The sequence below is a fragment of the Sinohyriopsis cumingii genome, chromosome 16 (assembly GCF_028554795.1).
Source record: "Sinohyriopsis cumingii isolate HCF-2022 chromosome 16, ASM2855479v2, whole genome shotgun sequence".
Lineage (NCBI taxonomy): Eukaryota > Metazoa > Mollusca > Bivalvia > Unionida > Unionidae > Sinohyriopsis > Sinohyriopsis cumingii.
Window position 1 is genome coordinate 29656573 of NC_142976.1, and position 18386 is coordinate 29674958.

General features: G+C 32.7%; 1 protein-coding gene across 6 annotated transcripts in view; it reads left to right on the plus strand.

The window, feature by feature from the left end:
* The first annotated feature begins 974 nt into the window (after window positions 1-974).
* Window positions 975-18386, plus strand: part of LOC149780129 (serine--tRNA synthetase-like protein Slimp) — a 55165-nt gene continuing 37753 nt past the window's right edge. For 4 of the 6 annotated variants that reach the window (XR_016415012.1, XM_089936899.1, XM_089936903.1 and 1 more), the window contains exons 1-5: window positions 975-1076; window positions 4803-4895; window positions 8968-9306; window positions 13012-13119; window positions 16678-16758. Coding sequence is in view for 5 of the 6 variants with exons in the window: in XM_089936899.1 (XP_089793025.1) it covers window positions 8971-9306; window positions 13012-13119; window positions 16678-16758 (525 nt within the window). In the remaining variant the exon portion in view is untranslated. Of the gene's footprint in view, window positions 1077-4802; window positions 4930-8967; window positions 9307-13011; window positions 13120-16677; window positions 16759-18386 lie in introns of all 6 variants that reach the window. The other 2 variants (XM_089936901.1, XM_089936902.1) reach the window with 2 other exon arrangements.

An 18386-nucleotide genomic window follows, 5' to 3' on the forward strand; every position in this document is an offset into this window, starting at 1 on the left:
GAGCCAGTTTCGACCACTTCCACTGCACAGTGTATGCTTTTGTGAAAAGAAAAAAAAATTCGCTTGTATACCAACCTCCTTCCAACAATAGCTGAGACAATCAAACTAAGAAAGATGAAGTTAATTCATTGATTAAAAAAAAACATTTTAAAACTGACTCATCTGCTAGCTTGTTACAGCATCATTACAGACTAAAGTATTAGAACAGTTGTAAAATTCTGTATCCATTCTGTCTATGTGGGTTTGAGTCTCTGGCTCTGCTCTGTGTGGGTTTGTGAGAAAGTTTGCCAGTAGTTTCCCATGGGTTGATGGTTCTTCCCATTTTTGTCCCCAGGTTCATCCTCTACCACTTATGTATAGCCTATCATGTGCTGAAAAATGCCATTAAGCTCACAACAGTGACAACATACCGTAATTTAAACTAATCAGTTTAAAATAAGAAGACTATAAAAAGGCAGCCATGGACAAATAAAATTATCTTTTGCAGCCGACACATTTTCTTTTAAAAAATTCTCTAAATTTGCTTAATAACCTATAATTACTACTATAACCATGAAATATCTGGGATATAATTTGCACTTACATAAATTTACATCAAACAACAGATGTCATTATGGCTCATCGATTTCTTGGGCAATAAAAATATTTTCCAGCATCCACAACAAGTTCAGATAAACTAGCTGAATCATAATACATTTAAAGGTTTAATTCCTGTAGAAACAGCCATGTAAAGTTTTGCAAACACAACGGTTTTTTTTTTTTGTTTGTTTGTCTAGACTGTGTTTTGTATTTGCCTGTGAAAAAGACTCATTAAGAGTTGAAAGCGCTCAGGCTAGTTAGATGATAGTTTTGCACTGTTCAATGTGTATATATATATATATATATATATATATATATATATATATATATATATATATATATATGATAACGTTATAACTAAAATTAACGAGGTCCATATTAGTCTTAGTTCCGGTTTTCAAACCATTCCGTGACAAACGTTGTGAATATCCGGTCATTGTTGAAAGCTAATCTCTTCAGTTGTCTCCCTGTAAAGCTCTTGCCATCGAAAGTCGCCGGTAAAAAAAGAATCTTTCTCCCTCTCTCTCTCTCTCTCTCTCTCTCTCTCTCTCTCTCTCTCTAAGAAACGTGTTTCCCCGTTAACATTACGATTAAATGAAATGAAACTAAATGTTCAAAATCTGTAGTTTATTTTTGATTTATAAGCGTTGTCTGGTCACCTATTTTTCGGTATTGAGGCAACCCCTTAGACGACGATGTCCAATTTTGTCGAAATTTTGAGAACCGCTGTCATCATGTGTCACATTTAAATGACTCGCACGTAACCGATACTCCCTAAGTTCAAATGGTCGTAAAAGTTTAACAGATCGAGAAAAAAGCCATTAGTAGTTTGTTTTAAAAAAAAATATTAGGTTTCCTTTATATGCATGTACACATTTGGTCCTACATGTAAGACATGGACGTCCAACACAAATATGAGCGTCAAGGTCTTACATGTAGGACTAGTACATATTCAGGTGATTATATCCCATTCATATCCAGATCCAATCCCTTATTTGTGCTTTTGTTCATAAAATCATGCCGAGCACGATGTAGACAAATCGTCTTCTTCACAACAATATGACTTAAAGCTTTTGAAAACTAAATATGCCATTGGGTGGGTGAGTTGGGTATTAAAGGTGCATTGTCAGACTTGCTAGTTATTTCGTTATGGGTTCTTAGATCGGTAGTATAAAAGCAAAGTAATGAGCCATTCCTTCCAATTCATAAAGGACATACAATGAAAGTTTATATAGTTTGGGCTTTAACTACAAATATGCCATGTGATTTAACTTTAGAATATCATAAATCATAATTAATTAATGGATACAAAAAATTTAATTAAGTTTATGAATCCTCTACATAACATCCAAATTCTTTTTCTTGATTCCACTTTCAAGTCACTCCATTTCTCAGTTGCCACAGTACATGAACATCATGATAGGCCAGCAAGCATTGTGATGGACCCTTTGATTAGAATTGAAAATCATTGATATACCAAGCATTGTGATGAACCCTTTGATTAGAAATCAACCAAGCATTGTGATGGACCTTTTGATTAGAAATGAAAATCATTGATATACCAAACATTATGAACGACCCTTTTATTAGAATTGAAAATCATTGAAATACCAAGCATTGTGATGGACCTTTTAATTAGAATTGAAAATCATTGATATACCAAGCATTGTGATGGACCCTTTGATTAGAAATGAAAATCATTGATATACCAAGCATTGTGATGGACCGTTTGATTAGAAATGAAAATCATTGATATACCAAGCATTGTGATGGACCCTTTGATTAGAATTGAAAATCATTGATATACCAAGCATTGTGATGGACCTTTTGATTAGAATTGAAAATCATTGATATACCAAGCATTGTGATGGACCTTTTGATTAGAAATGAAAATCATTGATATACCAAGCATTGTGATGGACCCTTTGATTAGAAATGAAAATCATTGAAATACCAAGCATTGTGATGGACCTTTTGATTAGAATTGAAAATCATTGATATACCAAGCATTGTGATGGACCCTTTGATTAGAATTGAAAATCATTGATATACCAAGCATTGTGATGGACCCTTTGATTAGAATTGAAAATCATTGATATACCAAGCATTGTGATGGACCCTTTGATTAGAAATGAAAATCATTGAAATACCAAGCATTGTGATGGACCTTTTGATTAGAACTGAAAATCATTGAAGTACATGTACCAAGCATTGTGACAGACCTTTTGATTAGAAATGAAAATCATTGATATACCAAGCATTGTGATGGACCCTTTGATTAGAAATGAAAATCATTGATATAGCAAGCATTGTGATGGACCCTTTGATTAGAAATGAAAATCATTGATATACCAAGCATTGTGATGGACCCTTTGATTAGAATTGAAAATCATTGATATACCAAGCATTGTGATGGACCCTTTGATTAGAACTGAAAATCATTCACCATGACCAGTGCGCTACCCTTTGATAACTGATATATTAGCCTGACAAAAATGTAGAATTAAATATACTGAAACCTTTTGGGTTTTTTTTTGTAGTAATGTATAATGGGATGTACTGGCCTAAAGCTTTATTAATACATGTATTTGGTATAAACCTCAGTGGTGTCTGTGACACGTTTTTAATATACAACAAATCATCAGTATGTTTGATTATTCCTTGTTTCTCACAGCATTCAAAAAGTCTGCAACATTTACCAAAATTTCTAAACATGCACACGTAACTGAAAAGGTGTCCTGGTTAATGACCTAATGTATTTCATCAAAATATCAGCATAAATGAACAACATTAGTACACAACAAGTTACTGCATTATTATTACTTACTTTTCACTAATATTTTGAACTAAATGAAGTACAAAATTTCTCTGCAATTAGCATAGAATTAAAAATCAGTAACTATCAGGCAGTTCTGCGCTGCAGCTGATGCAGACCATTTGCTCTACAGAATCCTTGGTTATCCCTTTAAAACTATTCTTCTATTCTGGTCTGATGACCAGTTAACTTACTGTGACTTTGGAATGAAGTGAACATTCTGATAACTAGTCAAATCTTACGTAACATTTTTCATTTATGGCAGTTGATAGATACAAATAGCATGAGTGATATTTCCCATTTCAGACAAATCTAAATTTTCAATTTTATTATTTTCTAATTGGTGGAAAGGACTAAGTTTGCTATACCCTTGAAACGGCCCTTAAATCAGGTTCATATTTTCATTTCCCCATATATTGTCTTTCCTGGATCATAACAAATTGTAATACCTATAAGACTCCAGTTTGCTTTGATATCATAGGCACATACCAACATCATGATGTCACATGATGAAATCATAACGCAATGCAAAAAAAAGCATTTTTTGCCTAATTAGATTATACCGTTTTTGGACAATATTTAACAGTGAGTGCAGTGATATATTGTCAAGTAATAATAAAAGTCTTATAATGGCAAAATGTGAAAGAATAAAAAATTAGAAAGTAAATGTATTTAAAATAAAGATGAGTGTTCTTCATTGTTATTCAGAAACTCATCATAGGACCAACGAAATTTCTAAAACAATTTTAAAAGAAAAAAATTAAATATGACTATTTAATTATTTTTATGCTAAGAAATATCAATGATATTGTACATGTATGTATGTAGTTATATTAATACATTATGACTTTCATCCATGACTCACCACAGTGGAGACTTATGAACTTTAAATCAAATGATTGTGTGAATACATCAATTCTGTTAAATAAATAAGTGAATAAATACCATAATTAAATAGGTTAAATTTTTGCATTTTTATTGGAAACAGATTTTACCTTGGAAATTCAAAATATTTGAGTTGTTGGTTCATTTAAAATACATTGCAATAATTTTTAACAGAGCTATAAAGAGAGATGAATGCTGCATATCTTTGATTGATGTATTTTAATAAATTACTGTTCGGTACAGTGGAATGAAAAATATAGTACGCAACTCAAACTATGAGCTGAGTTATTATAGAAATTAAACAAATTTACAACAAATTGTTCTTGGTTTTAGGTCTAGATTTAACAAATACACATATACATGTATAACACCAGTCTTTTGGAATTGAGACATTGATTTATAAGTAAGTTTTATTAACAGGTGCACTGGGATTGAAACCCAAAATCTTCATAACTTCCATCTCTCCCATCCATTCAAGTATTTTTTGTCTGATAGTTTTTTTATTTGTCTTTTGTTTGAACAGGGGCCCCGAGTGGTCTAAAGTGATCACCGTTCCGGATCACTGCCATCTCATCTCTGTCTATGTGGGTTCAAGTCCAAGGCTCGGCTAGTGTGGGTACGTGGGAAAACCTGCCAGTAGCTTCTCGTGGGTCGGTGGTTCTTCCCTGGGTTTTCCAGGGTTCTTCCTCCACCAGTTTTACTGGCTGCCATGTATAGCCTATCTTGTGCTGAAAAATATCATTAAACCCTAGAACAACAACAACTTCTTTGAACAGTACTATATAATTATTAGAAAGTGTGTTTAAATTTCCATGTTCATTGTACAACTTCATTATCCCCTTAATCAGACTATCTGTATATGGGCCATTCCATTTATATTATAACAACTCTATTATCATAAACCAAGTAACAGAAAAGATCAAAAACCAACAAGTTGTGTCAGCTTCAACCTGTACTTAGTTTCTCTCAAATTCGAAGTGAAAATTTAAAAAGAACTTATTGTATTGTGAATTAAATCCTAAATAGTCCTACAAGTTCTATCACAAGTCCAAAAGTATAGCATATTCCAAATTTCAGTGGTGTTCCAAATAAATTCCATTCTTGAATGTGCTGATGTGCCAATATCCTAGAATAGTATTGATGTGCTATCAGTCTTTACGTATAACAATGATATATTCCAAAATATTCTTGAATGAATTCACAATAAACAAAAATAAATTTGAGCACTTTGTAATTTCAGTGAATAACTTAAACGATTTTTATAAATTCAGACACAATAACAGAACCAGGATAAGGGTCATATGTTCATTCCTAGAACCTACTAAGATTTCAAAAAGCTCAAGTCTATTACTAAAATTTTAATAAAGAAAGTACTAAACATTGGGTACATCAGATTTTTCCCACTGGAAATACCAGTGTCCTGAACTCAGATCCAAGTAAATGTTTGCCTCCATGTAATCATGAATTATAGTCTGAAATATTAGACAAGAATTAAATGCGCAATATGTTGTTTACAAAAACACATAAGTCAGGTAGGCCTAAACTTCTACCCTTAATTATGGACAAATGTCAATCAACCAATACAAATTAAATATACATAATATGTTTATTCATCAATCTGTTTGTCTATGTATGGGCCATTTCATTTATTGTTAACTCATCTATCTGGGCCATTCCATTTAGCTTTCCATCATCTGTCTGGGCCATTCCATTTATACGTTTAATCATCTGTCTTTCTGTCTGTCCATGTATAGGTCATTCCATTTATGTTTACTCATCTGTCTGTTTAACCTCTCAATCAGACTGTTTGTGTACAGACCATTCTAGTTAGACTGTATATGTTCATTTATATGTCTTTCTGTCTGTCCATGAATGAGCCATTTTATTTATATGTTCACTTATCTGTCTGTTGGTATATGGGCCGTTCCTTCTACACATTCACTTATCTGTCTGGTGGTATATGGGCCATTCGTTTTATATGTTTACTTATCTGTCTGTTGGTATATGGGCCATTCCTTTTATATGTTCACTTATCTGTCTGTCAGTATATGAGCCATTTCATTTATATGTTCACTTATCTGTCTGTTGGTATAGGGGCCGTTCCTTCTACACATTCACTTATCTGTCTGGTGGTATATGGGCCATTCATTTTATATGTTTACTTATCTGTCTGTTGGTATATGGGTCATTCCTTTTATATGTTCACTTATCTGTCTGTGAGTATATGAGCCATTCCTTTTATATGTTCACTTATCTGTCTGTTGGTATATGGGCTATACCATTTATATGTTCACTGACTTGTCTATTGGTATATGGGCCAGTCTGTTGATATGTTCACTCATCTGTTTGTTTGTCTGTGCATGGGCTGTACTTATATGTGTATTCATACATCTGTTAGTATATGAGCCATACAGTTTTTATGTTCTTTCAACTATATGTTCATCCTTCCACCTGTCAGTTTGTCTATCAGTTTCTTTATCTATCAGTTAATCAATTTCCCCATCTATCTGTTTGCTGATTGTCACTGTGTCTGTTCATCTATTTGTGTGACCATACATTGTTGTTTACAGCTATCAATCTATAGCCATCTGTTATTTATTTGTGTGACCATACATTGTTGTTTACAGCTATCAATCTATAGCCGTCTGTTCATCTATTTGTGTGACCATACATTGTTGTTTACAGCTATCAATCTATAGCCATCTGTTCATCTATTTGTGTGACCTGGGCACTGAGTGGTCTAAAGTGCTTTCCGTTATGGATCACTGCCATCTCACCTCTGTCTGCGTGGATTCGAGTCTCGCATTCAGCCAATGTGGGTATGTGAGAAAGCTTGCCAGTAGCTTCTCGTGGGTCGGTGGTTCTTTCTGGGGGTTTCCTGGGTTCTTCCTTCACCACTAATACTGGCCGCCATGTATAGCCTATCGTGTGCTGAAAAATGGTGTTAAACCCCACAACAACAACAACAACAACATTTGTGTGACCATACATTGTTGTTTACAGCTATCAATCTTTAGCCAGGCTACATGTTTCCCACCTAGTTGATCCATATTTCTCTGCATGTTCATCATATTTTTATCCATCTGTTGTGTTTTGTCTGCTGTTTCCTAAGCAACTGTATATTTGTCTTCTGACAAAGTTTACTGTGTGGTCTTCAGATATTTTTTGTTCAAGCATAAGAACTATTAAAATTGTAAAACATGAGAGTGAGAGTTTGCTTTTCCAAGATTTTGCACTTCCTGTTTTGCATTTTAAAGGAGGATTGTTTAATTTTTATTCTGACAAATGAAATTAATAGAGGAATCCAAGAAATTATTTATCTCCATCATGTGCATTCCTGCTTATCTACCTGACCACCTACCTACATACATATGGTGCACACACACACACACACACACATCTAAATATAACAATTGCATATTTTATACTGCATTCACATTTAAAGAAATCATTTGTCATTACTGTAATTAATTTCCATAAAGTATAAAACAAGTCACATGACCTTGCCCTTAAACCCATAGCAAAGGACAGTAACTCCCAAGTGTCAGGGGAATTAATAAAGATAATATGCTAAGAAAACTCTACAATTTGTCTGACACACACACACTAATATTTAAGTAACTGTAAATCTTTACATTAACCAATAAGAAATGTACCAGTTTTGATAAATATAAACTGAAAAGAGGATACACAAATAGAGCACAGTATTCATATATATGAAACATTCATGCATATTATTCACTGTCTTAAGTTGTATGACATCATCATGTTGCATTAATAACACAGTACAGATTAATACCCAAGTTGAAAACAAAACTGTTTTATGAAGTACCCATGTAGTACATATACATTCTGACAAATGTCATTAAAATCTGACATGAGGCCAGTACCCATGTAGTACATACATTCTGACAGATGTTATTAAAATCTGACATGGGGCTAGTACCCATGTAGTACATTCATTCTGATAAATGTCATTAAAATCTGACATGGGGCTAGTACCCATGTAGTACATACATTCTGACAGATGTCATTAAAATCTGACATGTGGCCTGTACCCATGTAGTACATACATTCTGACAGATGTCATTAAAATCTGACATGGGGCCAGTACCCATGTAGTACATACATTCTGACAGATGTCATTAAAATCTGACATGGGGCCAGTACCCATGTAGTACATACATTCTGACAGATGTTATTAAAATCTGACATGGGGTTAGTACCCATGTAGTACATACATTCTGACAGATGTCATTAAAATCTGACATGGGGCTAGTACCCATGTAGTACATGCATTCTGACAGATGTCATTAAAATCTGACATGTGGCCAGTACCCATGTAGTACATACATTCTGACAGATGTTATTAAAATCTGACATGGGGTTAGTGCCCATGTAGTACATACATTCTGACAGATGTCATTAAAATCTGACATGGGGCTAGTACCCATGTAGTACATACATTCTGACAGATGTCATTAAAATCTGACATGTGGCCAGTACCCATGTAGTACATACATTCTGGCAGATGTCATTAAAATCTGACATGGGGACAGCTTTTAGTAAAAAAATGAGTAATTTCATACTTCAGTTTTCCTAATAATGATTGCATAAAATGATGTCATTATGGCTTTGAACAACATTAATAAATCTGACCATAATATTTTACAATATTTTGTTTACAGAAAATGAAAATTCCTAATCTGGTATTATCCAGAAGTCTGCTGAAGTTTTTGAGAAGGAGAACCTGTGCTCAGAATCTGCTGAACCAAACATGGCAGCAGCCAGAAGTTGGAGTAAATCAGCGACCTCTAACCTACTCCTATGTTGGGAAAGTCTGTACACGCTGTGAGATATCCAAACGGTATTATAGCACTTCAAGATTATTCATCAGTGATGTCACTGCTGGCCAGATTCTACAGTATGTTGACCTTGACCTTGACATTGATGCAAGGCTTTCTGACCCTGAGAAGCTCAAAGCCAACTTGGATGCTAGAAAGATCCAGTTTTCAGTGGAGGAATTGGTAATTTTGTATATACTGTCTACTGTACAAAGAAGATTTTTGCTGATTAGCATATTTACAGTCTTGTGTCTTGTCTTTAGTACTTGCATTGCAGTTACTTTGAATATATTTATATTATTTATTTCTTGTTAATTAATCAAATTTATGGCATACTTCAATCAGCTTGTCCAGTTAGCTTTCTGACAAATCTAGTTTATTTCAGGGGTATTCTGTAAGCATTACCTTTCTGACAGATCTTGTTTGTGTTGGGAGTATTCTATAGGCATTACCTTTCTAACTGATCTAGTTTGTATCAGGGGTATTTTGTAGGCATTAGATCTCAGACTGATCTAGTTTGTATCAGAGGTATTTTGTAGGCATTATATTTCAGACTAATCTAGTTTGTATCAGGGGTATTTTGTAGGCATTAGATCTCAGACTGATCTAGTTTGTATCAGGGGTATTTTGTAGGCATTATATTTCAGACTAATCTAGTTTGTATCAGGGGTATTTTGTAGGCATTAGATCTCAGACTGATCTAGTTTGTATCAGGGGTATTTTGTAGGCATAGATTCCAGGTGTAGATGGGTGGTAGTTCAAGACCCTCATCCCTGTTCGGTGTTGGCCTATGCTGTTGTATTTTGATTGCCTCCATCACCTTCCTTTGCCATGCATTGTCTTCTGATGTGATCACCTTTTTTTGGTTGGGGATGATGGAATGTCCCATATTGCTACAATGTTCATGTATGACCATTGACTCCCTACTGATGTGTTCCTTAATCCAGGTTCAGAGGTCTCAGAAACACTTAGTCACACATATCTGGATGCAATTTTTCCAACTGGGATGCAGAAAATTACTTATACAGGAGTTTTTCGTACACACTCTTTTGCCGGATGGCAAATCCAAATCTTGCCAATCCTGGTTCAGCCACCTGCTAAGTGGGAAAATGTGTTGATGAAATGATTATTTTAGCTGTGCTGATATTTACAATGAGAAAATTCAGTGGCTGAAAAAAAAACCAGATGTACATGTTGTCTTTGTAAGAGTACATCTGAAGAACATGACCCAATAGCTTGGTGGCAAGTTCAAAGACTTGACTAGCTGCAGAGTGGTGGGAAAATCTACTGATATTTACAGTGACTGAATTCAGAGGCAGAAAGACCCAGTGATGTACATGTGTATAAGAGTACATCAAATGAACAACTTTAGCTTTCATTATTGTGTTTGTTTCCACATGTAGCCGACTAAGTACTGCATGTGACCTCGAAATCAAGACATGCTTAGTGTTTGCCAAAATGCTGTTTACAATTTTGGATCAGTATTTTGGGGAAAATTGATGAAGATTGTAGTGAGATTCAGAAGAGTGCTAGAACACATGGAACACTATGTATGATATGTAACCTAGTGCTTGGAATAAGACCTTTTCTTGGCCTGACATAATTCATGCTCACTTTAATGGACAAACACAAGTTACATGTCAGTGATGTTAAGAAGTTAGAAAATTAAACTTGATGGCAAGCACAGGTTCTACTTAATATCTGGAAATTTAGCCACTTTAGGTATACAGTCTTGTGGTAGGGGATTCCCACTTTTAAAATCCTAGCGATACCTCTGCTGGTTTCTAATACTCTGCCTGTTTCCCCGGTGTATACCTTCTCACAATCATTACATTTGATATAATAGACATTTTTTCAAATTTTCAGTTTTGTCCTTTGCATGTGTATGTTGTTGTCTCCTTGTATCATGTGACCATTATAAGTCAGGTGATCAACATTAGTCTCTGATGAAGGCAGTTAGATATCGCTGAAAACATCAAATTCTGAAGATATTTGCTCTGAGTATGGGAACTTACTAATGATTATGAATTATCCAGATCAAGGAAGCAACCTTTTCAGTTGTAGCTAATACTGTTAGTCTGTTGTAACTAATATATTTCAGTAACCAGAAAGGAAAGAATTTAAGGGAAAAATGCTTTGGCAATATCACTCATCTTGCCTTATAGTAAATAACATACAGTGTCATATAAGGGAACATTTCCATATCTTGCCATATAGAAAATAACATAGTGTCATATAATGGAAACATTTCCATATCTTGCCATATAGAAAATAACACAGTTTCATATATGGGGAACATTTTCATATCTTGCCATATAGAAAATAACATACAATTTCATTACACATTTCAACATCATTACATAAAGAAAATAACATAGTATTATATATGAGTAAAATTTCCATATCTTGCCATATAGAAGATAACATACAGTTTCATATAGGGAACATTTCCACATTTTTACATAAAGAAATCAACATAGTTTCATGTAAAAAATAACATAAAATTTCATATATTGGGAACATTTCATTATCGTTCCATATTGAAAATAGCATACAGTATCATATATTGGGAACATTTCATTATCTTGCCATATGGAAAATAGCATACAGTATCATATATTGGGAACATTTCATTATCTTGCCATATTGAAAATAGCATATGGCATCATATATTGAGAACATTTCATTATCTTGCCATATTGAAAATAGCATAGAGTATCATACATGTATATTGGGAACATTTCATTATCTTGCCATATTGAAAATAGCACACAGTATCACATATTGGGAACATTTCCACATCATTACATTTTTTAAGACCTGGTATGGAGATGTAAAATATTCTACTTTCCATCTTGAATTTAAATAATTGAAAAATTCAAACAATGGTCACAAATGAAACGTGATTTTTTGGAATGATTCACATGAAATTTATGCATAAGAGTACAATAGAATTAAATAGTTTTTTTTTTCACAATTTGTCTTGCATAATGCATGATCAGGTTTGCTTAATTGAACAAAAACACAGTCATATTGAATTGTTAGATGCCCCAGTTGTTGAGTACATAATTTTAAATCAGTTCTTTCATCATTTGATTTTGTAACGGTGGTAAATGATAGCCATTATTAATGTGGTTTGACTGGATTGTGTTTTTAGGTCATTGAATGCAGGAATATTAATGTGAGTAGAATGGATTGTGTTTTTAGGTCACTGAATACAGGAATATTAATGTGAGTAGACTGGATTGTGTTTTTAGGTCACTGAATGCAGGAATATTAATGTGAGTAGACTGGATTGTGTTTTTAGGTCACTGAATGCAGGAATATTAATGTGAGTAGAATGGATTTTGTATTATGTCATTGAATGCAGGAATATTAATGTCAGTGGAATGGATTGTATTTCATGTCATTGAATGCAGGAATATTAATGTGAGTAGAATGGATTGTATTATGTCATTGAATGCAGGAATATTAATGTCAGTGGAATGGATTGTATTTCATGTCATTGAATGTAAGAATATTAATGTGAGTAGACTGGATTGTGTTTCATGTCATTGAATACAGGAATATTAATGTGAATAGAATGTATTTTGTATTATGTCATTGAATACAGGAATATTAATGTGAGTGGAATGGATTGTGTTTCATGTCATTGAATGCAGGAATATTAATGTGAGTAGAATGGATTGTGTTTCATGTCATTGAATACAGGAATATTAATATCAGTGGAATGGATTGTGTTTCATGTCATAGAATACAGAAAAATTAAGTAGACTGGATTGTGTTTCTTGCCATTGAATGAAGGAATATTAATGTGAGTAGAATGGATTGTGTTTCATGTCATTGAGTGCAGGAATGTTAATGGAAATATACTCTGTTGTAATTTAGGTGGCTAATCGCAGGAGGATGCTGGATATAAAAAAGCAAAAGGAACAACTGGAGTTGGAACGAGAGGAAAATGCCAAACAGATGGCAGTATTGGTCAAAGAAAAGAAGGTATAGCTGTTAAATACATTCAAGTGACTGACCAATTATGTCATTAAAAAGCGGTGTCCACACATTTAGTTCTAATTCAGTATAAAATGATACAAATGGTAACATTCAATACTAATTCAATATAAAATGAAACACATGGTAGTATTCAGTACTAATTCTGTGTAAAATGATACAGATGGTAGTGTTCAATACTAATTCTATGTAAAATGATACAGATGGTAGTGTTCAATACTAATTCTGTGTAAAATGATACAAATGGTAGTGTTCAATACTAACTTAGTATAAAATAATACAAATGGTAGTGTTCAATACTAATTCTGTATAAAATGATACAAATGGTAGTGTTCAATACTAATATAGTATAAAATGATACAAATGGTAGTGTTCAATACTAATTCAGTATAAAATGATACAGATGGTAGTGTTCAATACTAATTCTGTGTAAAATGATACAAATGGTAGTGTTCAATACTAATTCAGTATAAAATGATACAAATGGTAGTGTTCAATACTAATTCAGTATAAAATGATACAGATGGTAGTGTTCAATACTAATTCAGTATAAAATGATACAAATGGTAACATTCAATACTAATTCTGTGTAAAATGATACAAATGGTAGTGTTCAATACTAATTCAGTATAAAATGATACAAATGGTAGTGTTCAATACTAATTCTGTGTAAAATGATACAAATGGTAGTGTTCAATACTAATTCAGTATAAAATGATACAAATGGTAGTGTTCAATACTAATTCTGTGTAAAATGATACAAATGGTAGTGTTCAATACTAATTCTGTGTAAAATGATACAGATGGTAGTGTTCAATACTAATTCTGTGTAAAATGATACAAATGGTAGTGTTCAATACTAATTCTGTGTAAAATGATACAAATGGTAGTGTCCAATACTAATTCTGTGTAAAATGATACAAATGGTAGTGTTCAATACTAATTCAGTATAAAATGATACAAATAGTAGTGTTCAATACTAATTCAGTGTAAAATGATACAAATAGTAGTGTTCAACACTAATTCAGTGTAAAATGATACAAATAGTAGTGTTCAATACTAATGATGTGTAAAATGATACAAATGGTAGTGTTGAATACTAATGATGTGTAAAATGATACAAATGGTAGTGTTCAATACTAATTCAGTATAAAATGATACAAATGGTATTGTTCAGTACTAATTCTGTGTAAAATGATACAAATGGTAGTGTTCAATACTAATTCAGTATAAAATGATACAGATGGTAGTGTTCAATACTAATTCTGTGTAAAATGATACAAATGGTAGTGTTCAATACTAATTCTGTGTAAAATGATACAAATGGTAGTGTTCAATACTAATTCTGTGTAAAATGATACAAATGGTAGTGTTCAATACTAATTCAGTATAAAATGATACAAATAGTAGTGTTCAATACTAATTCAGTGTAAAATGATACAAATAGTAGTGTTCAATACTAATTCTGTGTAAAATGATACAAATGGTAGTGTTCAATACTAATTCAGTGTAAAATGATACAAATGGTAGTGTTCAATACTAATTCAGTATAAAATGATACAAATGGTACTGTTCAATACTAATTCAGTATAAAATGATACAAATGGTAGTGTTCAAAACTAATTCTTTGTAAAATAATACAAATGGTAGTATTCAATACTAATTCGGTATAAAATGATACAGATGGTAACATTCAATACTAATTTAGTATAAAATGATACAGATGGTAGTGTTCAATACTAATTCAGTATAAAATGATACAAATGGTAGTGTTCAATACTAATTCAGTATAAAATGATACAAATGGTAGTGTTCAATACTAATTATGTGTAAAATGATACAAATGGTAGTGTTCAATACTAATTCTGTGTAAAATGATACAAATGGTAGTGTTCAATACTAATTCAGTATAAAATGATACAAATGATAACATTCATTACTAATTTAGTATAAAATGATACAGATGGTAGTGTTTAATACTAATTCTGTGTAAAATGATACAAATGGTAGTGTTCAATACTAACTCTGTGTAAAATGATACAAATGGTAGTGTTCAATACTAATTCTGTGTAAAATGATACAAATGGTAGTGTTCAATACTAATTCTGTGTAAAATGATACAAATGGTAGTGTTCAATACTAATTCAGTATAAAATGATACAAATGATAACATTCATTACTAATTTAGTATAAAATGATACAGATGGTAGTGTTTAATACTAATTCTGTGTAAAATGATACAAATGGTAGTGTTCAATACTAATTCTGTGTAAAATGATACAAATGGTAGTGTTCAATACTAATTCAGTATAAAATGATACAAATGGTAACATTCAATACTAATTTAGTATAAAATGATACAGATGGTAGTGTTCAATGCTAATTCTGTGTAAAATGATACAAATGGTAGTGTTCAATACTAATTCAGTATAAAATGATACAAATGGTAACATTCAATACTAATTTAGTATAAAATGATACAGATGGTAGTGTTCAATACTAATTCAGTGTAAAATGATACAAATGGTAGTGTTCAATACTAATTCAGTATAAAATGATACAAATGGTAGTGTTCAGTACTAATTCTGTATAAAATGATACAAATGGTAGTGTTCAATACTAATTCAGTATAAAATGATACAAATGGTAGTGTTCAATACTAATTCTGTGTAAAATGATACAAATGGTAGTCTTTAAATATATTCATTATGGATTATTGATTGCCAGATAAAGTTGCTGATCAATTGCATTTGTAAATAATAAAAAACCAACATGTTACAGTTTCTTTTTGTTGTTGATATTTTTTGAAAATGAACCAGTCCTGTTTAATCATTGGTAAAAATGATAATTGAAATATTTGTGTTAAGAAAACCCAAATATGAAAAGAAGATGAGTTTTAGCATCTCATTTAGCAATATTAAGGTCTGACAAATGTCAAAGTGAGATTGTATCTCAATGGGCAGCAGGAAGAGAAGACACTCTTCTAGAAAGCAAAAATAAATAAGACTTTCTCATTTCCTTGTTATGCATAATTATTATTTATTCTTTTTAATGAAATATTGCTGTAGTTATGTCTTAAAACTCTAGGTTACTTGAATTATGCATAATGTAGCCCTGGGCCCCAATCACAAGATTTATGGACCATTGAAATGCAGGGGTCTAATGTAAATGATCATTCACATCAAAATGAATGTACCATAATGGACTATTGAAATGCACAGGTCTATTGTAAATGACCATTCACATCATGAAGGTACCATGATGGACCATTGAAATGCAGGGGTTTGTTGTAAATAACCATTCACATCATGAAGGTACCATGATGGACCATTGAAATGCAGGGGTTTATTGTAAATAACCATTCATATCATGATGGTACCATGATGGACCATTGAAATGCAGGGTTTATTGTAGATGACCAGTCATATCAAATGAATGTACCAGGGTGGACCATGAGAAATCAGGCAAGCAGAGAGCACCAGAATTTATGACACTTTTTAAATCAGTTGGATGATTTATTGAGGTAACTCTTATTTTCTGTTACAGGGTCATCCAGAGTTTTCTACCCTTAGCAGACCTATGATAGAAAGGGGAAAGGAGGTGAAAGAAAAGTTAAAGTCCATTATGGTTGGTTTAATTGGCATACTGGTATATTTTTGTAAACAAAAATTGTCACAAAAAAGTTTTGGTTGGTTTAATTGGCATACTGGTATATTTTTGTAAACAAAAATTGTCACAAAAAAGTTTTGGTTGGTTTAATTGGCATACTGGTATATTTTTGTAAACAAAAATTGTCACAAAAAAGTTTTGAAAAACACTGCAGCAAATTGTTACACTTGTTTATATTTGTTAATGTGCTTTGAAAATAATTAAATAATTGTAACAGTTTGCTTTAATTTTTTCAGTATCTGTTGCCTTATGGCGCACATTTACATTCTGCCTGAGGGGTTTATTTTTCTGGGATTTAGGCAAGGTTTTAGACTGTACTATTTTTGCTACCTAGTTTTTGATTGGTGCTGTATAAACAGGATTAAACAGGATTATGCTTTTAAACCCTATACTTTCACACACACACACACACAAACAAATGAATGGTCTGTCCATGTAAGGCAGGTGCCCTTGATATAAAGGACTTCTATGCCGATATGTTTACTATGATGTCGTCACTGGCATTTAACCAATCAAAAACCACTGATCATTCAAATAGGTGGTTGCTGTCCATTTAGGCATTGTAGCTTGAAAGTCAACAAAATCCTCCTAGCCTGCCTGTTTTGTTTGGTAGTAAATATTTATCACTAATGGCATGATGAAACTTGTATGTATAGGTGCTATATATTTTATGACTGTTGTGACAGTGTCATTATTTGCACGTTATATTTTATGACTGTTGTGACAGTGTCATTATTTGCACGTTATATTTTATGACTGTATCCTTATAGCATGTTTAAATAATTCATCAAACATTGGGTCACTTTACATTAGTCAGCTTTTGTAAAATCAAAACTTAACTGCACGGCTGGAAATGACGCGACAATTACATTATGATATAATTGATATGCCATCACTTTTTGCATTGATTTATTGTTTCACTGTGAGTTTTGGGAATTTATATTTATGTTGTTGTGACTTCCATCTGTTATTCAGGTAAAGAAACATTAGTAGACAATTTTAATGACTTAAATAACAGTCCTCAGAATGAAATCGATAACGTTAATGAACAGTATATTGACCTTTCGAAATCTTGAATGATTTAGGCCCAGCTATAACCAGTCCTGTAGGTTTTCTGTGGCAAACCTTTGGAAATCTTAAGTGATTTAGGCCCTGCTGTAACCAGTCCTGTAGGTTTTCTGTTGCAGACCTTAGGAAATCTTAAGTGATTTAGGCCCTGCCATAACTAGTCCTGTTGGTTTTCTGTTGCAGACCTTTCGGAAATCTTAAGTGATTTAGGTCCTGCCAGAACCAGTCCTGTAGGTTTTCTGTTGCAGACCTTTGGAAATCTTGAATGATTTTGGTCCTGCCATAACCAGTCCTGTAGGTTTTCTGTTGCAGACCTTTGGAAATCTTGAATGATTTAGGTCCTGCCATAACCAGTCCTTGCTTGTTTAAATTATAGAGGTGTTCGCACACTGCAGACTGATAATTATTCGTAGGGGAAGGAATTCATGCCTCATCTCAGATACATTAATGTGTTCAAAGAGCACTGCTAAATTAGCCTCAGGTCATGGGACAATTTTAGTCTCTAATGACCTGAATGG